This window comes from Idiotropiscis lumnitzeri, chromosome 3, assembly GCF_059441095.1.
Source record: "Idiotropiscis lumnitzeri isolate Australia: NSW breed Sydney's pygmy pipehorse chromosome 3, RoL_Ilum_1.0, whole genome shotgun sequence".
NCBI classification, from domain to species: Eukaryota; Metazoa; Chordata; class Actinopteri; order Syngnathiformes; family Syngnathidae; genus Idiotropiscis; species Idiotropiscis lumnitzeri.
In genome coordinates, this window is record NC_142393.1 from 29,713,650 (window position 1) to 29,738,260 (window position 24,611).

A 24,611-nucleotide genomic window follows, 5' to 3' on the forward strand; every position below is an offset into this window, starting at 1 on the left:
ACCCCAAAACAAACGAGGCGCCGCGCCCATTATATGGACTGAGCATCACGCTCAACCATCAACCCTTTTACACATTGGGCTGTTCGGAGTGCATGTTAGCACACCCTGCTGGACAAAGTCTGAGTCATCTACTCTTCTAATTGACCGTGACTTATACATTATGTGACTATGGTGTTTGCGTGATGGTGTAGGAGAAAGCTGGACAAAAGGGCAGCTGTCCACAATGTTGTAGTCTGTCTTATCATTTTTGTTATTGCAAGCAAGAAACGTCCCAGGTTTAGACAACAGACTGCAAAAAGCCCAAAGCACAACATGCACATCTCTCTAAACAGCCATGTGATTGGCTGAGTCTGAGTGGCTCCCAAGAAGCCATTGCTTTAATCTTTTTGTGTTATTTTTATTTCTTTTGGGTATATAGATGGCATGAGAGATACATGTTTTGTGTTAATCTTATTTCTTTGTTTCATTGTTTGCTTGTATGCTGAGTTTTTTTTTGGTTTTGATTTGAAACCGTGACTCTAAGGAGTTTGGTGACCAGTGAAGTCCCTCCCCTGACGTTGTTTAGTAGACGTATAGCTATGACGCCTCTTATTACTCAGAGTCAGTCTTATTGGCAGTAATTCCTTAAAGTTTAAAGACATCTGTCTTTGACTTGGGGTGATACCTCTGGCAGCCTGGTGAGCTGGCTACTGCTAGCGTAAGTTTGGGTGAGCTGGCTGCAGCTAGCGTGAGTTGAGCTGAGCTGAGCTCGGGTGAGCTGGCTAGCTCAGCTGGTGCGCGTGCGGAGAGCCCAATATATGCATTAAATATGTGAATAGCACCCTCAACTGGTGTTGTGCCCTTTGATGCACCGCGTCTTATGGCCGTAAAAATACGGTAATTGAGGATTTGAAAATCATTCGGATTTTATACACATTGTAAATAATGTCCCAGCAGGCGGCACGGTGGTGGACTGGTTAGCACATCTGCCTCACAGTGCAGAGATGTTGCGTTTGGTTTCTTTGTAGAGTTTATATGTTCTCCCTGTGCCTGCGTGGGTTTCCACCGGGTACTCCAGTTTCCTCCCACATTCCAAAAACATGCATGGTAGGTTGTTTGGACACTGTGTGCCCTACGATTGGCTGGCAACCAGGTCAGGGTGTACTCCGCCGACTGCCCAAAGACTGCTTCAATAGGCTCCCGTGTGCTTGCGACCCTTGTGAGGATAAGCAGATTGGATAATGGATGGATAATGTCCCTCACCCTTGGCGCTTTGGCTGATCAGTGTTTGCATTTGTTTGAGGACAATGGAGAACAAAAGGCGGAGGAGTGACAATGCCTGAGTATCAAAGACGTCTGCTACCTGTCCACATTCATGTTTGGTCCTCCATGGGCATTGAACACTCGAAAGCTTCAGTCACAACCATTCCGATTTGAACACATTCTTGTGACAGACAGAGAGTGGGAGAGACAGAGAGTAAAGAGCCATAAAATCCCCATCTCAATAACCGTCTGGAGAGTGCTCGTACAACCTCTGTTGCCTATTACAGAATTGTTTGTGTGTGTGTGTGTATGAGAGGCGTTCCTTGGGGTTAACTCTGAGAGTCAACAGGGCACCATTTTTCCTCCTGAGCCCTCCTCAACAATAATTGACTTTTGGATGAGCACGGAGGAACTGCTGTTGGTGAGAGGAGAAGGCAGAAGTGGACAAAAACAATTTGATCATGAGATTAAGGTGACAACAGTTGTTTGTTATGGCGTTTTTCTCTCAAAGATTGCTTTTTTTTTTTTTTAAATCCAGGCAATTTGGGGTAAACTAATTTCTGATTTGTTCTGAAAATCTCCTCAAGATATCCTGGGTAGTGGGTACGCCTTTAAAGTACACAAGCATAGCAGTTTGCATTTGAGCCAGATCAAAACCAAGAACAACAAAACTGTCATGCGCATATTTGTTCGTTTTTCCGATGTTGAATGGCTGAGACCGTCCCAAAAGGTGTCGCTGGGACACCAAGCTAGCGATAGCAAGTTATTTGTTATCAAAATACAGTCCCTAGGATTGATTTTGACTTTGAGATGAGCACAATAAATGTTCTCAAAATTACATAATGTTACTCTCTAACAGTGTTTCTTAAATTTTTTCCATCTTGACTTAATGATGCAGAATAATTGATGTACATTGTGTTTTTTTACATGTAACAGGCTGCATATGCATCGCTAAAAGCTAAACTAAGTGCTTCGTTTCAGAGCAGGTGTGACTGGTATGGCTGATTGTTTCAGTTCATCACATTTTCATTAAAAACAAAACAATAAATAAATCAGCAATTCTGTGCATATTGAGATGGCATTTGACTTGTGATGCTATCATGCACTCTTTCCTCGGTGGGGGGGCGTTCATTGTCAGTGTCCGAGTGGTCATCTCTCAAGATACTGAATTGTCGCTCCTGATCCTGTGTCATTCGTAGGTGGAAGAGAAGTCCGTGTGAAGTGCTTTGAGTACCCTGTAGGTGGAAAAGTGCTGTCTCAAACAACGTCCAAAGTCTAAAGGCAGTGACTCTGTGGCAATGTGCGACTGCTACTCGAATATAAATGTTTTATTACTCTTGTGAATGTGTGAATGGTTATACCTGGAGACTGAAGAGGGATGGAGGGGTGACATTGCAACGTCACTGCGCACTGCACGATGACACAAATGCAATCAATCCGAAAATGTCAGCGGGAAACACAAGCAGAAAATGTGCATCTCACATCACAGAAGTGCTTTTTGCAGCCCAACTGCATGTTCAAGTCTTGTTTTTCTAATCAAGTTGTCTATTACACTAAAATAATAATTGTTTATATTACGTTTAACAGAATAATAGTAATTTGTTCAAATTATTTATTTTCATCTCATCATTTTGCATTACAATTGTTGTAGTTGCAAGACAATTACATTATTAAAAAAAAAGGTGAGAGTTCTAATATTTCAACAAGAAAAGTGTAAATGAGAATATCATTTTGGCATCGCATACATAAACAGTATGGTTAAGAGTAGTAGTATCATATAAACTGTATTTTGAGTTGCAGTATATCATTATGGGATTTTGATGTCAAATTGATGTTGCATACGGTTGGGTATCAAGATGATTTTATCGATACTATTACTATTGCGATACTGCTTATTGAACCGGTACATTAACGGTATCCTTTTCTGAGATAACTCTCCTCTGATTATGAGCATGCATCTTTGACGAACTTATTCATTTTATTGTTAGAAATGACATCAGGGTAGTAGAATCTGCAAACTATACTATTTCTTAAATCAATTGAAAATTAATTTGAGTAATTACTCAGAGACCAATAACAGAACAGTCAAGAGTGAAGCTTATTGATACTGCAGATTTGAAAAATTCAGCCCAGGGGTCATTTGAAAATAACAATCCCTGCTGCCAGTAATTTACTGAAATTCTTTCCGGTGCATTCATGTATAAATCTGTGGTGTGATATGCAGACACTATCTGCTTCCTCTGCGCCCTTCAAGTCCCTCAGCCAATCACACTTGATTGGTTGCCTTTAAGGCCTCCCAGAAAATCTGAAATGACTACATTTTTGAAACAACGCAAATTTAATGCTGTAAGTGCAACAATACACAGTAATTATTTTGCATACCACCAGTAGGAGCCACATGTTCCATCAGTGCGGTATGCCAACCACACTTTGAGATTCACTGCCCAAGGGTATTTGTTCTCTTCATCTTACAAACGAAAAGAAATCAGACTCAAGAAGCATAGTAGTTGTTTGCAACTTTAATGTAACCGTGTGCCACATAATCCAAAATGTTCCCCAATTAAGCAGGTATGCCTTTCTTTAAACACAGAACATGCAGTGTATGCAGGCCTCATCTTCCATTGGGTGCCACATTTTTTGCACGAGGGGACGCTTATGCACATATGCAGTGCATGTGCGTATGTGCTACATGTGAAATGTGCATAGAGCACCAGATTAGCCCTGGGAAGGAGAGGGAGTGATTGCTGAGATGACAGCACTCGACATCTCCAATGACCAATCAGAGGGATGTGCTGGCTGGCACTTGCAGAGCAAGGAATGAGATGACATGTCATCCAAAAGACACCATTAGTCGGGAGCAAGTAAAAGGAAAAAAGCGCAAAACTAGCGGAAGCTTGTGCTCTACCTGAAGGTGATTGTTGTTGAAATCAAACTTTGTGGCACAAAGCATAGGAAATACCATGGAGCTTATCTCAGCTATCTTCGGGCAGTAGGCGGGGGACACCCTGAACTGGTTGCCAGCCAATTGCAGGGCACACAAAGATGACCAACCATCCGCGCTCACACTCACACCTAGGGGCATTTTAGAGTGTCCAATCAACCTGCCATGCATGTTTTTGGAGTGTGAGAGGGAACCGGAGTACCTGGAGAAAACCCACACAGGCACGGGGAGAACATGCAAACACCGCACAGTAAGACTGGAGCCGAAATCGAACCCACGGCTTGTGCACGCTGAGGCCAACGTGCTAACCAGTCGTCCACCGTGCCGCCTCGTTTAGATCAATAATTTAATTAATTAATAAATATATAACAGAATTCAGGGGACACTGACCTCGAGGGTACCCTGTGCCTGCGTGGGGTTTCTCTGGGTACTCTGGTTTCCTCCCACATTCCAAAAATGTGCATGGTAGGTTGGTAGGTCTAAATTGTCCTTTGGTGTGAATGTGAGCGCGGATAGTTGTTCGTCTATGTGTACCCTGCAATTGGCTCTCAACCAGCTCAGGATGTACTCTGCTTAGTGCCCGAAGACAGCTGGGATTGGCTCTAGCGACCTTATTGAGGATAAGCATCTTAGATAATGAATGGATATTCTTTTTAAACTTAAGCTAAAATGCAATTTGTATGTGATTTATGTGCATTTTGATCGACTGCAATCAGCAACGTCGTTACTTTGTGCAATTGTGATTCAAATTTGGAGAACCAGTAGCTGAGTGTCGGCCACTCATGAAAAGTAGCTGCCAAACCTGACACACTTTGCGAGATTTCAGTCAGGTGCAGTGTCCCTGCGGGAAAACCACTCACTTCTTTTCGTGACCGAATGCAAAATGTTAGAGATGACAGACACATTTTTTGGTTCATGACCTTGAGTTGACTAATTTTGGGTTGATTAAAATCCCTCAAGTGGACTCATCCAACACATTTCTTGTGAAGGACACCCTTGCTTTTGAAATGAGGTACAGTTAGTAATTTCTAGTCCAATTTTTTTCCATGTTTTACGATGATTTGCTTTTTCAAGACTCCCAAGTAGATGCTGGCTGTTCTTTCACGCTTCAGCGCAGTAGATTAATCAGAAGTATTCACTACTGCAATCAATGTGAAAATCTTTCGGAACATCCTGAATTCATGAATGCCTTCCCGCTCACAAAGGCGATCATGCGGTGCAGTATGAGTATGTTCAGTCAGCTTCAGTCTTGCCAGAGCTCGGGCAGCCATTTCCCTCCAGCTGTCGGACGCCTCTTTCACATCTTACACTGGCCTGCTCTTCTTGCTATGGCAACACATCTCTCCTACCTCTCTGGGCTATACACGCTCCATGTCTGACACTTTTAGTCAACTTTAATGCCTCAAGCTTAATTTGCTTATTCTGTAACATCATACACTGTATACAGTAACATGGTGTCCTTTTTGGGTGTCTGAGACAACGTCAGCTATTACTGTTCTTTAACTCAAGAAACAAATGTATTGCAAAAGCATGTTTGGTCTGCATTACATGCTGATAGGATACCAATGCTGATTAGGTAATTCCTTCTAATCTTCAATCCAAAGAAATAGCCCACATATTTTGTGCTAATGATGCAGATTCCAGAAGTAATTATTCATCCATTATCTGTACCGCTTCTTCTCACGAGGGTTGCGCGGGTGCTGGAGCCTATCCAAGCTGTGTTCGGGCAGTAGGCAGCGTACACCCTGAATTGGTTGCCAGCCAATCGCAGGGCACATAAAGACAAACAACCATCCATGATCACACTCATACCTTGGGACAATTTGGAGTGTTCAATCATCCTGCCATGCATGTTTCTAGAGTGTGGGAGGAAAGCGGAGTAGAACATGCAAACCACACAGGAACGCCGGGGCCAGCTTCAAACCCACAACTTCTGCATGGTGAGGTGGACGTGCTAAACAGTCACTGTGGCGCCCCAGAACTAATAAAAAGATAAAAAATTCACAGTGGTGCCGTCTTACTTTTTCTGAGGTAGGGTTGGTTGCAGTGAGCAAGAGCACGACGACAAAAGGTCTTTTGAAACAGAGAACAGAGCCATGTCGCCATCTTTGGCTGCTGGCCAGTTTCGCATGCCTCCAAAGGTCTCAGGGGCTATTGTGGCTTTTCAGAGTTCTTCTTAAAGGCTTTCTAATGCCGCTTTGTGGAAATGTTGTAAAGCATCTTTGTCATTTGTCCGAAATAAGAACTGGGCCTGCGCCTTCTAGCAGCATGTGCTTGAGCGTTTATTCGATCCACAAAAACAGCCCAAAAATTCAAAATTGTTTCATTTTATGACTTGCCTGCCTTCTAGTTTTTTTTGTGCCGCACTCACTTTGTGGCACTGACATGTTCACTGTAATTTTTATCTTTCTGTCTTTAGGTATGGCGTAGCCATTCATCATTGCTGGTTCCACCGGCACCTTAGTGAGAATTTACAAAATAATAACTCTTGCTCTCACATTTCCTTTAGGACCGGGAAAAAAATGAAAGCATCCGTACCTTTTCTGGTCCTACTTCATGCAATTGTGGTCCATTGTCTAAGAGTGGTGTCAAAAAGAGGCTCAGGTAAGTCTTTCTTTTACTGTATCTATTGTATATATAGTGCTAAATGCATTGACCAAAATACTAAAACACACCCCCTAATTTATTATTGATCAATCAGGGGTTGAGGTATTCCACATTTGTTGCAAGTTTGATCATGAACACATTAGATGCAACTCCATAACATCATGTTTGCCTCCAATTTGGCAAAATAGACACAAGTGACCAACACATGATGATAAAGGTGCAGTTTTCAATAGTGCCACTTTATTGCAAGACAATCTCCTCGAGTCACTGGCATCTATTGACTTTGCCTCTGTTTGCATGGAGGTGCAAATAGTGCATGAGCAAACAAGATTAGTTTTTAATCCTTGAAGCTGCTTTTTGCGAGACTCACTTCCAAAGTGTTTGATGCCTTTACAGATGTTTTGTATAATAACATATTTTATTTTTTGTCCATGCATTACAACACAGCTGCACTGTTAACACAAAGTCCCTTCTGTGGCTCCTCAAGCAGAATTCTCCAATTTGTCCTTTGGCGAAGCTTAACTAGCCTATGTCAGGGATAATACTTTGAAACTGGAACACTTTGGATTTTTTAGGACAGACAACCACTCTTTCACCACCACCTACTTCTTTATATTTTATGTTGTTAAAGACTGAATTACAGTTAACAAACACCACATGAAATTGAATATGTAGAAACAAGTGTCAGTGGATGAGTATTAGGACTTGGTGAATTTATGGTTAACACAAGCAGGTCCACGAGCGGGGACACTGGCCAACTTTACATCATCCGCAAGTGGAGATCTTGCAGTTCCTTATAAATGTACAATGTGCGTGCCGATTTCCTGCATAGACTTCACCGAGCTGTTTCTGCTTCCGCCATGTAGACCGCACGCCTCATCTGTGCTGAATTTAAAGGGAACCAGAGGAGCCTCTTTGATTGGCTGCGAATTAAGTCAGTTGTGTTCAATCCCTCAACAGCGCAAACGACCTTTTTTAACCGTGCCTATCTACGAAATTACAAAAAGAAAAAAAACCTCCACACATGCACACAGTTTGACTGCACATGATGCTGGGCACAAAATTAGGGCCCTTATTCATTAATTTCTCTGAACTTTGACGACATCAAAACTGCAGTCTTATACTGTCGCGAACTACCGTGATGTTGAATAGTAAATTGCGCTCCACCTCATCTGTCGCCAGAATCTAATTTCAGTTTAAATGTAATTATATGATCCCCCCCATCACTGATGGTAAAATTGTTAAACGAGAAATCCTTAAAGAGCTCGAAGATTAGCAAATTGAGTACTCATAATTGTCTCCCATGAATTTCTTAATCAAATGCACAATCAAAGTGGTAAGTGTTAACCCTGATACAATGACATTATTAAATGAACTTCCTCCAGGATACTGAATCCTGCTTCCAGTGCCATCGCATACCACTGCTTACGCCCTCAGGGAAACTCTGGCACACTATTATCTGCGGGATATCTCTTTGAGCAAAGACATGTGGTTAATTCTCAGTCATTAGAATTCAGTTTTCATTGTTTATGTCACCTGTTGCTTGTGGTCAGACAGCAGAGCATGGCTCTATAGTTGTTGTGATGTCTAGTTCCTGCAACTGTGATTTGTAACATTGTGTGTGAAGGCTGTGGCATATACACAAAGAGTAGCAGAAGGTATGCCTCATTGCCTCCGCCAAGCAGGTTATATTTTTTCATTGTCATTTGTTAGCATGATCAAACAAGGTTTAAGGTTGTAGCCAATCAAGCAACCAAAATTGATAGGGAAACTTCATAAATTTTAGCATTGTACTTTGGTGAAGTATTATATGCTACCGGATGCATTAAATTGATGCATGGTAGAGGAGCTCTGTACATTCTGTTACATGCTAATCAGCTGAAAGTAGCATAGTCCAGACTGACAATACATTACACATACAGGTATTATGTACAGCAGGGATTCCCAACTAGGGTGACTTGGCGCACCACTGCACCTCCTTGCCTGTTTCCACATGGCGTCTCATCAAGTGAATGTGGAGATTTGCCATACCACCTGTGTACTTTAGCACAGTTGGACTGTTTTTTTTGCACATGGTATATGATGATAAGGCTTGCATCTTACCACCCTGCCCCATAGCCCATATGAACAAGACATGAGATCCATCCATTATCAGAGCCGCTTATCCTCACAAGGGTTGCGGGCGTGCTGGAGCCTATCCCAGCTGTCTTCCTGCAATAAGTGGGGTACAGCCCGGACTGGTTGCCACAAGACACACAATATTTTAGTCAAATGTACTAAATAGCCAGCACTTGCCAGAAATTCCTGCAGCTCATTCAATGTTGTTCGCTTGGTATATTCCATGACCAGATTTCATTTCGTCTTTTTAACACCAGTGCCATATTTTCTCTACTTGATAATCGCAGTCTTCATTGTGTTCCGTGGTATATTCAATGCCATAGAAATTGTTTTGTACCATTCTCCGAATGAACAACCTTTGAACAATGATATCCCTCTGATGCTGTGGAAGCTCTCTGAGGACCATGGAGTATGCTATAAAATGCGACTATAAAAATGTCAGGAAAAGTTTACTAGAAAATTAGCATTTTATTTGGGATTGATTAAAGGTCCTTGAAATAATGGCAGGTGTATGCTGACTCTTATTGAATAGGTTTAAATATGATCGGTTAACGCTTAACATAGTCACTTCCCCAGCACACTTTTACGGCCACATAAGCTCAGTTTTATTATTCAGGTTTTTTGGGGTGGGAATATTTCATTTTTAATTGAGTTTTTTATTTTAGATCTCATTAATAGTGAAAACTTGTGAATCATTTTTGTCACACAAAGCTTGCATTTGAACAGCAGTGTGTAGACCTTATATCCTCTGTACTATATACAGAATAATATCAATTATCATATTCACAGCCGGAAGTAGTCCAGGTCTTTGCTGAGCCTTCATCGACTGCAGCTCCAGTAGGCCTGCGACACATATTTTGCCTCTCACACCATCAACTTCCTTTACACATTGGTGCAAGAGGAAGAATCAAGGACATCCTGACAGTCAATTAAATTTACTGCCTTCTCACCCATCGTAATGTCTAACTCAGGGAGGACATCCACATTAATAAGTCTGTTAAAGGATAGAATCTACCCTCTACATTAATGAGACTGCTCAGAATAAGGGCCTCGCTTAATTGCACGAGACAGTGACTCCTGACCAGTAACGTCAATGTGCAGTGCAAATTTAATCACAAGAAGCCACTTGAGATTGTAAATTGATATTAAAAAATATACTTCAACATGGAAGGAATCTGTCACTTGTGAACTTTGAGGCTGTGAAAAAGCTTAACTCTTTGACTACCCATGAAAGTAGTTTTGCGCTTTCTCATCCATGAGATTGGAGAAATATAAGTGAAACAAACGAGTGAAAAAAACTAAAGTTTGAACATCACTAGTCAATTTTGTTTCCAATTCTCCAAGCCTGCTGCTTTTTTAGTTTGTCCAGGTCCTGACCGGTTAAAAAAGCTGACTGTATTATATGTACCTTTCTGACGGTGTTATTTCACCAATCTTTTATGTCTGTATTTTTTAAACTTTATTAGTGTGTGTGTCTCCTGTGCTATGCCTGCATGTGATGTAGTAAGTACTGCGTTCTCAACGCCAATTGGCTGTGGCTGAGCGCTGCGAACAAGACGAAAGAGGATAAGGTCTGTCTAAAATAGTGACCAACTGTCATGTAGCAATGACGGAAAAGTGGTTAAAATAATGATGGAGTAGCGATGTTGGAAAATAGCTGTTACAAACTGTGATTTAGCACAATTAAAATAACGACTGATGATGACAAATTTGGTCTGCTTGAATTAATGATGTACTGACGATGACGATGATGACGGATGCATGGTTGGTGAATGACGATGATGACGGATGCATGGTTGGTGAATGACAAATGACGGACAAGCGAAATTTACTGATGTGCCCATTGCACAACAGCAACAAAAAAAACAACATTTTGATGCATGCATGACCCCACAAAATTTTGTTAAAATGACCATGGTAATATACTTAATGGCTGCCAGGATGGCCGAGTGGTCTAAGGCGCCGCGTTCAGGACCCAGTCTCCCCAGGAGGCCTGCGTTCGAATCTCGAATTTCCCCATTGTGGGACTAATAAAGGGAATATTATTATTATTATTATTATTATTAATAGTGGCAGGACTAATATAAAACATTAATCCAATTATTTAGAGGTAGCGTCCGGCTGATTTACAACACAAATCTGTAATTCCTTAAGTGGTTTTGTAGATAAATAAATTTAATCAAGTAAATAACAACAAAATTCATTCCAATGGCAAATTTTCATCAAGCTTTTAAATACCCAGTTTAGTGCAATTTTTTTTTTTCTTTTTCCATGTTTTTTTTTAAACAAAGTGCAGTTGCAGGAATATATTTTTAAGATGCATTTTGAGCTGACAGTATTCGCAAAGCATCCATCCATGTACTTCTGCTTCTTTGGGTTGAGTCGTGAGGGAAGCAGCCTTAGCAGAGAAGCTCATCCTTCTTTTGTCCCTAGCCACTGCATCCAGCTGTACCCGGGGCATGTTGAGGCATTCCCAGGCCAGCTGGGAGACATATTTTCTCACTGAACTTCTCTACTTAGGGCAGGATGTCATCCCCGACCTGGAGAGGACACTCCTCTCTTTTTCGACTGAGGACCATAGTCTCAGATTTGGAGGTGCTGGTTTTCATCCCAACCGCCTAACACACGGCTGCGAACCGCTTCAGTCAGTGTTCGAGATTGCGGCTTTATTTAGCCATCAGTACTAGATCATCTGCAATAAGCGGAGTTGGAATATTGAAGCCTCCAGACCGGACCCACTCAACACCTTGGCTGCGCCTACAAATTCTATCCATAAAGGTGACACAGACAATCAATGGCGAAGTCTAACTCTCACCAGAAACAAATCTTACGCACCGGCAATGCAAACCAAACACCGGTCGATTAGGTAACGAACAGCCCGTAATTTGGTGCTCCCCTACAGAATGTCCCGCACCTCCAGAAAAGTGCTCCTCCATTTCCATTGTCTGTCAGTTTTTCACTCCTAATCAAAATGCATGTACTTATTCCTAGTTTAATATACTTCATCAAAATTTGGTTTCAAGATCCCTGAGCAAATTTTGCAGCCCGCTTTCAACATCTGGGTCGCTCTGTACCAATTTGAGAGATTAGGTGTATGGATGATCATGATAATAAGCTTGAGTCCAAAAGAGGATTTAAACATCAAGAAGGCAGACCGGCGCTTCAATTAGAAGAATTTGGGTCCCACTTTGGAGGAGACAGACTTTAAAGCCAAACTTTCATTGTGCACTGTGCGTCACCTGGATTGAATTAACACTGTTGTTCAGATATAATGTTCTGGAAGTGAATTTTAATAGGTTGGCAGCTGATCCAAATACCAGTGGTGGGCACATCAGTCTGTCATCATTCTGTCATTATTTAATGCCGACCCAGTCCGCCCGTCGCCGTCAGCGACAGCCAATCGGCATCGAGAACGTATTTACAATGTCACACAAACAGACGCGAGTTAAACAAAACAAAAAAAAAAAAAACACAGTTTTGTAAACCTTTTGGTCTCACAGACTGCAATGACATTGTGTCCCATATTGTTTAGATTTCATCAATTATCATGCTGCGAGTGTGTCTGTTATTTTATATATTTAATCTTTGGGCATTTGTGTACACCGATTGTCGCCGACGGACTGGGCTGAAATGATGATGGATTGACGTGCCCGCCACTGCCAAATACTACCACTACAAACTTCAAAATAAAAACTCATAAGGCATAGATGTCCATATATAATTTGGTGAGGCAAAATTTATTTTGAAGATGGCATTCTCACCTCTTGCACCAAATGAACAAATGTTGCTGTGTTTGGCAGGACTACTTTTTTTGTGACAATGTACATGTAAATAAGATGGTACTAAATGCAGAAAAAACTGCCTTGAGCTATTTTTATTTTTTTTTCTTTAGTCGAGGTACTCGAATTACTCTGGGATTTGTTTCACCACTAGTACACAGAGCACAGACGAGTAAAGAAGGAGGAAGGAAAATGTGGAGAGGTCGAGTTGTTGCTACAATTGATTTGTCCATTAAAATTAGCAAGTCACTCACACATATTAAAACAGTAACAAAACAGTCCTAAAATTAAGAAAATGTTCCTTTTTTATCAATTGTGTCACGTTTTTTTTTATGAATTAATGGTAATGTTGAAAATCAAACTTCTTTTTTAAGCATATGTAAATCATTGATAAATTGCTAGGCACCATATGAAATTTCGCCTAGGGCGGCACATGCGCTAAGTTAAAGCCTTGACCTTATTTGGTTTGTGCAAGTCAACCTTTTACTTACATTCAAATAATCTAAGTAAACTAATTAAATGAACATACATACATTCAAATTTACTAATAATATATTTGCCCACTCAAATAAATCAAGCAGATGTACAGTATACCTGTATTACTGTCAGTATAGTTTTGTTTATTTATTTATTTATTTTTTTTTATTTCAGAAAAAAGGCGGTACAAAAAGCCTTTTCATGGCATTTGATAATATAGAATACTAAGTTCCAAAAAAAAAACTAACAATAATGCCTCATAGAGATCACTATTCTCTAGGATACAAGACACAAGACTGATAATTTAGCAGTACGACGAGCTAGTTACAACCAGTTTTCAATTCCTTGGTGGGAGGTTTGTGGCCTTCTGCGCCCTCAGAACATCTTATAGCGCATTTTAATTAGTGCACAGGGCAGTGGTGGCTTGAGTAGTGAAGTCTTTGTGAAAGGCTGATGTCTCCCACCAGTGTGGCATCTGACGATTAGGCTGTCAAGCTTGCTAGCATCAGCCAGGCGCTCAGCATGTGGCCTTTGCAGCGTTGCTTTATTAGGAAGTTTCAACACACACACACACACAAACAGTCCAGTCGTTGTTGAGTGACTAATTAGACTAAAAACACTACTTCCTTGTTCTTTTTGCTTTAACCTTACTTTTTATGAAGCCCTTGCCATCCATCCATCCATCCGTCATCTGCTTTTCAGGGGTCAGATCAGCAGCTTAGCATTGAAGCTCAGACTTAGAACCCTCTACCTTGCCACTTCGTCCAGCTCTACCAGGGGAGTTCCCATGTCAACTGGAAGACATAGTCTCTCCACTTTGGGTCGTCCCTAGGGCTTCCGCCCAGGGAGACATGCAACATTCCACCAAAGAGGCATCCAGGATCTATCCAAAGCAGGTGCTTCAGCCGCCTCATCTGGCTCCCCTTGATGCTTGATGCTTTGATGCATTTTACAGCCACTCAAGAGATGGATGAGTAAAGCTTCATGAAGCATTGAGGCCTTCCAGTGAAAACAACATTCGGGACATCGAGTGGAAGAGTGAGGTAAAAGCAAGAGTGAAAAAAAAAATCACTTTTTCCTTGAAGCTATCCAGAAGTCGTTCACCTCTCCAAACGCCTCCCACGCCAGAGTTCTTGTTACCGCCACCACCAAAGCTCTAACCACTGGTTGGCTCCGGAGTCCCACAGGCCTAATTAGGAGTCCTTTTTCAACCTGATGGTATCCCACACTTCCAGTGTCCTGCAACACCTCACGTCCATATCTCTGGTCAGCTGCCTCAGCAATGAAGGCACAGAACATGACCCACTTGGCGTCAATTTACCCCGCCTCCTTGGGACATGGTCAAAGTTAGTTCTGCCGACCCTCACAATATATTTGGGTCTGCCAGGTTGGAACAGCACCTCCCCCTCCATTGACACCACACACCATCATGTGGTGATCAGTTGACTGCTCAGACATGGTGCCATAGTCCAATGACATGACCAAGAAGCCGATCATCCAGCTGTTGTCTTGGGTGTATTAGTGCCAAGTGGAATAAAATCCAACCTCTCCCAAGAGGACTGGATCTGGAGTCCAAGCTCTTTGTTGAGGTAAGCATAACTACAGTATCTAATTGGAACCTCTCAATCTCGCACACCAGATCAGGCTCATGATTTTGCCAGAGAGGTGGCATTAAATAGAGCTCACAATTCAGCCAACCTACTGGGCCACTCCCACAGATGTTGAGGCCATGGGAAGACCCTCTTTTTTTTTTTTTCTTTTGCTGTCCAAGTGGGATTGATCAAAGAGCAGTCTACCTATCCCTGCACCAAGTAGATGCACAGTGTATTCTTGGAGCTCTCGAGGGAATCCAGCCACATTTTGTGCTTTTCAGTTTCCTTCTTTGTGGGAGAATGGATGCAAGATGGCTTACGGTCATTTGCTTTTGTTGGCTGCAGAAGGCTCACGCATACTTAGAAAACAGTTCATCTGTGATTGGTCGTTACCTGAGCCTTGAGCAACTGTGGTCATTTTTAGTCGGCATCATGTGACAAAACGGACGCCCCCTGAGATGGATTAACAGGGGTGGATTTTGCTGTTTAATTCATTTTCCACAAATGCAATATTAATCAGAATACCCTTGTTTAGACATGCGGGGTCGCATAGAACATTATTTTAATGATGATTTTTTTGACTTGACTTACCCTTTAAGAAGGGCTGATCATTTGTCAACATTTCCTCTAATTCTGTAAAGTGTCATTTGAGTTGTCATATATTTGCCCATTATGTTTATGAGTTGCTCATTTAATAAGTCTCCTATATAAAATACATGTAGGTGTTCGAAAACTGCAGCGGATTCCCAAGCAGTGGAATGCAAATAAATTGTACATACAGTATTTATTAAATGCTACTCTCATTTCCAAACTGCCTTGTCGGCACTTTACTGTATAAGCCTCTTATCAATCCCAATGTCACATGGAGCCACACCCACCTGACCACATGCATATGATGGGGATTTTCACTTAACAAGCAAAAGAAGGGAAAGGGGGTTTCATGTATAATTTAGAATAAACACTTAATCTATACCATTTTATATGACAAAGTGGCAGTTTTGCAAATGTCTACTGTTCTGTGAATTGCTTTTATAGCGTCAATGGCCTTCTGAGATGATTAGCTTCCACAAGTGCATAAGTAGATAAAAGCTGCTGCGAACGTTTCTAAGGCGCATTCAGCTTGCTTGTCAATCTTTTTTGAAAGAAAAGATAAGTATGGCAGTACTGTCATCACAGTGTGTGCTGGTAAAGATTCCCAGTGTAATGCTGTTGGTTTTCATGATGACAGCACGGAGGTGGCAGCATCCGGTGATGATCTATTAGCATCATCTGCTAACTCAGAGTCACTACAGATGTGGGTGGGCGGCACAGCTCGAGATCCCACCAGGGTTCAGACAACACGGCACACAGCCACCCAATGGATACATTTGCTGCATTTGCAGTTTCGTCCCAGCCTCTCCACTAATCCTTTTCTCGCAGATTCGTGAAAATGTGGAGTCTTCCACGGCCAATTCAATTTGATTTTTGACGGTTTTAATGTCAGTCTAACAAGGCGCATGGCTTAACTAAGTCTAATTCCATACTTGTATTTTTTTAAAAACATGCACACAGGAATAAACAGACACACACACAGGTGCAGAGGCACACAAAATGAAAACATTCTATGTTTAGGAGTGCTGGGAAGTGCAATGATCATAAGCATGAAAAAGCAGCGGCTCTTTAAACACTCCAGTTATTGTCAAAATAGTGAGAAAGTATAATTTCCATCGAGGATTCCCTGTTCTAAATGTCCTCACACAGAACAGTGGAGATGTTTGTATACATTTAACATCATCACCCGTGTATTAATTGCTTGAAATTAAATTATGAACATTCTGCTTTTAATATATATTTTTTTACTTCATATACTCATATACACTACATGCAAAAACATAGTTGTGGAAAAAGGAGGCTTTAAACCATTTTTTTTTCACCTGGTTACAACTTTTTTTATGTTTTGGATTAATAGCCAAAACGCATTAAAAAAACAAAAAAAGGACATTTTCTGTGTATGTCCAAATGAGTCTACAGTTCATTAAAAATAAGGATGAGTGGACAAGGCAACGGGTTTGTCTGATAACCTTTGACCTTTGTTTGATCATCATGTGGTCAATTTCCAGCCATGACCTTCAATTTTTTTGCACCAATTAAGAACATTTCTATTGCCATTGCAAGTGCTTTTCTCAATTTTCAGACTACTTTGATTAATTTAAGATTTCCTTGCCCGTATTTATTTTGTAATGTAGCATAAAAAGGGCAACACAAATGGGTATTAAAAATCCCTACTGAAAATCCATTATAATACTTTTCAAGCGTTGACCATTGTGCTGCATTGAATTTAAAAGGTGGCCTGATTATACGACTTAATGAGCATGCCACCCTCAGTGCTTTTAAAGAGTGCATACTAGCATCAAAAGAGGCCCTTTTTGCTGTTCACTGCGCTCTCTGAGGCTCTCTGTCACATTTGTGCACCAGTCTTGAAAAGCACACGAGGACAACTCAGGAGAATGGCTCTCTTTGCATCTTTCATTGCTTCTAATATGCAAATGATGGATTAACTTTGGAAGAAGCCCATTGGCATGGAGACTTATACCCACCAGGAAGTTATGCTGCATTCATACCTGCCCTTTTTCAAATCAGACAACTGCCATTCAAGTCAGGACATGGACACACATGATGGCTACTTTGACATCCTTCAGACACGTCAAACAAAATCCCAAAGCTACACCTCCGTAAATGAGGCAGGGGTGCTGTCTGAAAAACCATTTCCTGGTGTGAAAGCACTAAAAGTCCCATTCTGTGTCAACATCTTTAAATGGTTAAATTAAGTGACCTATTTTCTGCAGGCAAGCTGCATCTGCAGTTGAAGCTACTTGAAAGGTTTTAACCCTTTTCTGTGGTGCTTTAAATAGATTCTATGCACGGCAGATTTTTACGTATTTCCGGTGGGAAGACTCAGAGGCTTACAAGCTTCTGTTTTCCGTTTATTCCAAGTGACTAGGATGCTATCTACAGGGAAAATAACCTCATTCTTTAAAATCGTTGTTTTTGTTCTAGGCATATTCAGTAGCTTGGAGCCAATGATTTTCAAGGTGCAAACGACCTCCCAAGTAGTGACTTTTTCAAGTCAAAGGAATTGCTACTCCAACCAACTCTGTGGTGTGCTTTTTGAAAATGTTTGCCAGTGAGCCAGTACTCCAAAAGCCATAGAAAGTTTGTACATTCTTTGAGACAATTTATCTATTGCATAATCAACTCGACAAAGTTACTGAGTCCGTCTCTAATCAAAAGAATAATCGATTCTAAAAATATTTGATAGTGACAGCCCTAGTGGAAATAAAGACTTCCGTGTTTTCAACTGTTGGATTTCACAGACAAATAAAATGCAGAACTCAGTGGAGAATACAATTAAAAGTTCATCCTTTCTGGACTTTATACCCAGTTTGGATCTTTGAGGCCCACCTTTTGGAAGAGTTCATGGTTGCAGGTGTCCATGCAGGTCAAACCATTGACTGCCTTTGTATATGTGCCCTGACCGCTTTCAGCCCAACTGAACGCAGTCCGTGTTGGACTGTGCAGTGCACATGTAACTGTGTTGACAGAATAGTGTCTTGCCTCTTTCTCACATGCATGACATCCACTTGTTTAACGGGCCATACTGCCTCCAAAGTCCCTTGGCTGTCAGAGGCTTGTGGCACTTGAGTGAATGTTTAAACAAGCGCCAAAAGCAGCAGTGCTTTGCCAAGAGCTTTTTGACCATCGAATTTGGAGTTAGTAAATACTTAGAAGCATTTACCAACAAAGCAAACAGTCAGTGGCATAAGTTTAGATTAGAATGAACATTTCAGTGGGGCCTTTTTTTCACTTAAAGTTTTGGTGCAACTCTGATTCCCAAATCTTCAAGCCTCACCTAATGCGCGTCCATTGCAGTGTTACGGCATATAGACATGTGATAGTTAGGCATAACGTTGGTTATTTCAGACCATTTGTATTTTTGTGCGTGTGTGTGCGTGCACGCTCGTGTGTATTCATACAAACTAAAATAGTGTAACCGTCGTCATCCATTCCAGTGCATGCTAGTTGCCACGGAAACAGAAGTACTGAGGCTCAAGGATGCTGTTAAACGTTAGAGTGCGCAGAGCGAGGGAGGGAGGAAAGAGAGCGGAAGAGATTTGTCGTGGTTGGTAGGGTATAGTCCGCCTTCCAACTGTATTTCATCTTTCATTCAAACTACAGAGTTGGAAGGGTTGAAATTAAACAGATCACAAACCTCCAATTTACCTAAAGGCATCATTTTGATGGTGAAGCTGAAGTAGCTGATTATGACCTATCGTCAAAGGAAATGTTGCATTTGAATATATTTTTTTCGTTCTAGTCAACACATATCAGACGCTGTTTTAAGATGTAAGACAGGACTGGCATTTGATAGATTGTGTTTATTGTTTGACAATTTTGACACTGTTGCATCAATCTGAAGCGCATGACTTTTGCTCACCAGTGTGACCTCAATTTGCACTTAAGTCTGTAGCGGCAAGATGCTTGCAACAAGGAAGCATTTGTTGTGTGCCACCACACTGGATGGAATCGGCCCTCTCTCGTGTTAATCTCCTTGCAAACAGGCCTCAAATTGGACAAACCACTTGGTGCTAATGACGTAGGCTTAGCATTTGGCGCTGTGTAATTCCAGTTAATTACTGTCCAGAAGGTGATAAGACATGGTTACAGGAGCGAAGAGAAGAGATTAGAAGGATCAGAGATTGGCCCAAAGTATTTTCCATCGTAAAAAAAAAATATAAATAAATAAATAAAGTCTACTTGTTTGGAAAGTTTGAGGCTGGCCTTGTTTGAAAATATTTTTGCTGCGTGGGAATAAGAACTTGACTCAGCTGAACTCTCAAAAACATTGTTTCAATAACTGCAAATTTCCATTGTAAGTCTTTATTCGACCCAATTCCATATCCTCACATTTTTTGCGTGTAGCATCGTAGATCCATTTAATGTGACTTCAGAATAGGTCTGCCACAATTAGATGACTAATCACGACGACATCGATGATCAAAATCACCGACAATTTCTTTTAATAGTTGACGCGTCATTTATTTCGATATTTAACTATTTGGTGCTGTTTTTCTGTCGGAAATTCCTCATCTTCCCCTTCTCTCGCTGGCTGTATTGCTGTCAGCAATGCACATGCGCAGTTGTGGTAATCCGGGTCTGGTCTTATTTCCCCAAATTCGCCTACTAAAAAGGATGCAAACCACCGTTTCATAGCAGCATAGCAGTGATTAACGGGCATCTAAAATGGAAGCACATTGCGGCTGATGCCTGATTTTATTTCTGACATAGAGACAGTTTGTGGATGCCAAGTTAGCACACACAAGCTACAGTGTGCATCTCATCGAACGCTACACGCATGTTCTGTTGTGGTTTCCTAACAGATTTGCTCACAATTGTTCAGTTACGTCTAGTTGAGCTCCGTAGCCCGGTGAGCGGCTCGCTCACACTGTTTGTGAGCAGTTGATAGCTTTTAAGCACACAAGGAGAAGCTTTGGGTGTTTGATACTTTTATTAAAATCACCTCAGCTGTGACTGCATGAGAAATTTTCTGGTTTCTTTTCTGATTATTTAAGCAATTGTTTTCAAGTTTTAGACAATCAACCATCTATGGAATAAATGTGGAGTTCTTTCTTCCCATCATGCGAAAAGTAGCACCATATCAGAAATGTCCATTTATAAGTAGATTTAAAAAAAAAAAAAAAATTGAAGAAGAAGAGACATGGCGGATGGTTGGCTCAGCAAGGAGGAGACTGAAGGAAAATGTTCATAAGGTTCAGCAGCATTCGTTTGATGAGGCTATTCTGTTTTCCCATGACCCAGATAGTGTTGAGCAGATTAGTGCAAGACTAACTGACATGTACTTGCTCAAGTATTTAAGTGTGTGAAATATTCTGAAATCCCCTAATAGCAGTGTGGTGTTTACGTTGGTTGGTTTATGGCTACGATTAGTGTATGCTTGCTCTTTGCTTCGCTAAAACCAAAACTCAAGGTGCATAGGAAGGAATATCACTGCAGAGGCTGATGCCCGTGATCCCATTTCACACTTGCATTGCCTCCATGGATTTGTCAAGTGAAATAGTGTAACAATAAACAGGCTGTTACTCTCTGAAGGCTTCTGTAATGCGATGTCGCATTGGATGGGAGTTATGATGCACGAGCTGCATAGGCACGGCAATGCGCACATTCAATCATGCATGGCTGTTTATTGGATGCATGTCTCCTTTTGTTCCCATTCTGTCCAATGTATACAAGCCATCAGGGTGCAATGAAAGTAAAACACACTGTGGTAAAGGCACAACCATAGCAAAATTAAAGCTGTACAAGTTTGACGTTTACGAAATATCAGGGTCTACGTGGAGCACTCCATGGCATTGGCACTGGCAATTAAAATAGCTCGAATGTTAAAAGTGTATTGAAAATGATTAAAAAGAGGAATATGTAGATGATTCAGCACTGAGTCTGCCCTATGAGTATTTTGTTTTGCTTAGTTTTCCAAAATAATTCTAGTGATCAATAGAAAATGTAAACACTAGCAAATGACAGTTTGCAGACTAGCATATAATGTTAATGTCCTCTATTTTTTTTTGAGGGGGTGGGGGTAAATTACTAACATGATAATTGTCTTCACATGGCGTAAATGAATATCATTAATTATTCAGAAAGAGTTCAGAAAGTAGCTACTGTATTTTCCAGACTATATGCCGCTATTTTTTTCCTAGCTTTTGAACTGTGCGGCTCATACAACGATGTGCAGCTTTTCTGTGGATTTTTCTTTCACCCGTAGGGGCACTCTATAGTTCAGAAAATGCGCAAAATAAATATTGATTTTTTTTTCTCTTGGGTCTGTTCTGTTTTATTTTGTAAAGTTGTTGCCATGTTAAAAGACACCGTTTTAACAATCTGTTTATGTACCTTCATGTGCATTCTCAGTACAAAATCGTTCTGTACGTGCAGTAAACAACACATTTTTTTCAACATAGAAAACTGCGGCTTATAGCCTGGCGCGGCTTGCATATCTTTTTTTGTTTGTTTGTTTGTTCGTTTGTTTTTCCCCAAAAAAAGAGTTGCTGCGGCTTATTTGCAGGTGCGCATCATAGTCCAGAAAATATGGTATGTTGATGGCCTCTATTCTTTTTGTATTCATCCATCCTACCCTGCTACATGAGTAGGAATCAGGATTGAAATGTTTTCTCTTCTACAATGCAACAATTGGCGTTTGCATAGTTTAAATCTGCAACTGTGCTAGAAAATTGACTTGTGCAAATAGCTACTATTTACTTCCCTTTATTTGCAGAGGTGGTCATTCCGTCAGACAAACTGACGGAAGGTCGGTCAATATTTCCTTCAGTATTTCAGGCCACCATACAAGCAGGCACGTTTTTTGTTCTCAACGCCGTTTTGCTGTCGCAGACTGACGGAGTCACCGGACTGACCACCTCTGTTTATTTGTATAACACCTTTACATGCAACGCACAAACCGAATTGCTTTACAGTTAGAATCAATTCGAAACAACCACCCTCCCCACCACAGGGTCGATCCCAAAGGTGGAGGAGTAATGGCGTTTTGGTTCATACGAGAAGTTGCACACATAATTCAGGCATGGGCTCATGGGATGTAGTAATAAGGTGGCTACTAACAGAGTAAAAAAAAAAAAATATATATATATATATATATATATATATATATATACATATATACATAGTGACCTATTCCCAACATCCCAACCATTAATACTCGGAATGGTGGATCAATAGCTTGATAGTCAGAGCCCCACTGGCCATTTTGTGTAAAGTAAGCAACAGTATGTATGTAAACGCCCACTCCATCACCCAACTTCACAGAGCTGGTACATAGTTAGTGCCAGCGCCACAGTAAATGTGGGCGATCGAAGAAGTCGCCTAAAATTTGCACACGCCGTCTTTTTTGAAATGCCAGTCTAAATATCCAGACTTATATCCAGGTATTTATTGATATACATGAGAAGGATTTAACCGGCTGCCACACGTCACAGATGGGCTTCTGTCGTCAGAATGGGATCGCTTTCCCTGATTGATTTTTCTTTAACCCCTAAGGCAACTTTGGGAATTATTTCATGATGTCATTTTTGTGGGCTAAAATTCACGCTATGTTACAGGCACCTGTACTTGATGCAACACTAGTGGTCTGTGATATGGGCCAATCACATAAAGCATGGAAGGACCTGGCAAATGGGTGTATTCCACTCAAGGAATCGACCTCCCCCAGAGTGGTGGATACATTTTGCACAGAAGTGCTGACAGAGGAGGAGAATGTTCAACAAGACCTATTTCTTTGGGGTACGATGCCAGCCTGCAGTCACTTGGGCCTCGCTTTGTCTGGCAGCTGCTGGATTTTAATGACGGTCCACTGATGTTGTTATATAGTTCTACAGCGTAGCTTTTCTTCTGCGTCAGCTCTAAAAGAGTGGTTAAGTGTGAATCTTTATTTTTGCTTTGGAAACCCCCTCTTTGCTCTTCGCTCTTTATTTATTTTTAGGCGGGGGGCACTCTTGCACCATTACTTCTAATTTTAGCCTAGCTTCTGAGTGCCTGCATCATCTTCTTTCTTTTCATGTTTTTATTTTGCGAAAACTGAGATGCTTTTCCATAATCACTTTACAAAACACAGGATCAAAGGTGTAGATTCCTTTGTGCTGGCACATACTTGAGAGTGTTTGAATTGTATTGGTGGTCACTGGTGTAATGGAGGATGGCTGAGTTGTAATTTTGGACTTGTCATCAGTAGTGTCATCACTGGGCGTTTCAGCCTTAACAGTAGACGCCCTCGCCAGGGGTGCACAGCAGCAGGGCAATCACCCTCAAACTTGTGTCAATCCCAATTAGTCATGAGAGTTGCTTGTTGTTCGGCATTATTTTAAACTAGGTGAGCGTCTGTGTTTGTCTTAACATTTAAAATGTACATGTCTAATATACTGCACTTTTTTCTGCAGAAAACATAAAAGAGTGAGTAAAACAAAAGGTACAAAGCAACAAGCGTGGGTTGGGATCCTGGCCAACATTCATGCCATCCACACACAGGAACTGAGTCAATCTATTTCTTTTTTTTTTTGGGGGGGGGGGCTTTAAAAAGCTTCCCATAAACAACAAATGAGTTCATCCAAGAACAGATGAATGATATGAATGCCAGGCCTGAAGTGTCGCTGTAACGCTGCCAAAGGAGGACACAAAATCAGAATAGATGATGGTGGCAAGCTGGAACATCTACTTTAAAACTAAATCCCAAATCATTACAAAGGTAAAGAACCATGTAATGATTCGGACTACTGGGACTACTGCATGCATGATATGTTGCATGTACGGAAACGCAACAGCAGCGTTTTTAAATAGTTCAGAAATCATTGTATATGTGCTCCTATGATTCATACCATGCGGATGAATCATAGAAAAAAAATCTTTGTGGCTACACTTAAACTAATTTAGTGTGGAGAGGCTCTCAACAACTGCAGTGCAATTCCTAAGCCCAGATAAATTGCATTAGGAAGGGCATCCGGCATTAAAACTGGGGCAAAATTAGTCAAAGTCAGAAACATGACTCACTGCACTGACCCTTAATGAGAGAGGCCAAAAGAGAGGAAGCAATGATTTTCAATTTATGTTTCATTCCGTCCACAGAATCCAAGCAACTTTTGAGCGATTTACTTTATTCTTGCGCCTCTTGTTCAGACAACGGCCTTGCATACGTCGCTGAGAAGCTCTCATTCCACTCAACCTCCTCCTACCTACGCTCAACACTATATCGCGGATGATCGACAGAGCATTAAGCATTGTGTAAATCATTCC

The 24,611-nt window shown here is 41.1% G+C and overlaps 1 protein-coding gene across 2 annotated transcripts in view; it reads left to right on the forward strand.

Moving 5' to 3' along the window:
* Positions 1-24,611, forward strand: part of LOC148340758 (interleukin-1 receptor accessory protein-like 1-B) — a 163,026-nt gene that overhangs the window by 11,875 nt on the left and 126,540 nt on the right. For both annotated transcript variants that reach the window (XM_088289171.1, XM_088289170.1), the window contains one exon: positions 6,693-6,787. In XM_088289171.1, coding sequence (XP_088145297.1) covers positions 6,706-6,787 — 82 coding nt within the window. In that variant the 5' untranslated portion in view covers positions 6,693-6,705. The remainder of the gene's footprint in view (positions 1-6,692; positions 6,788-24,611) is intronic.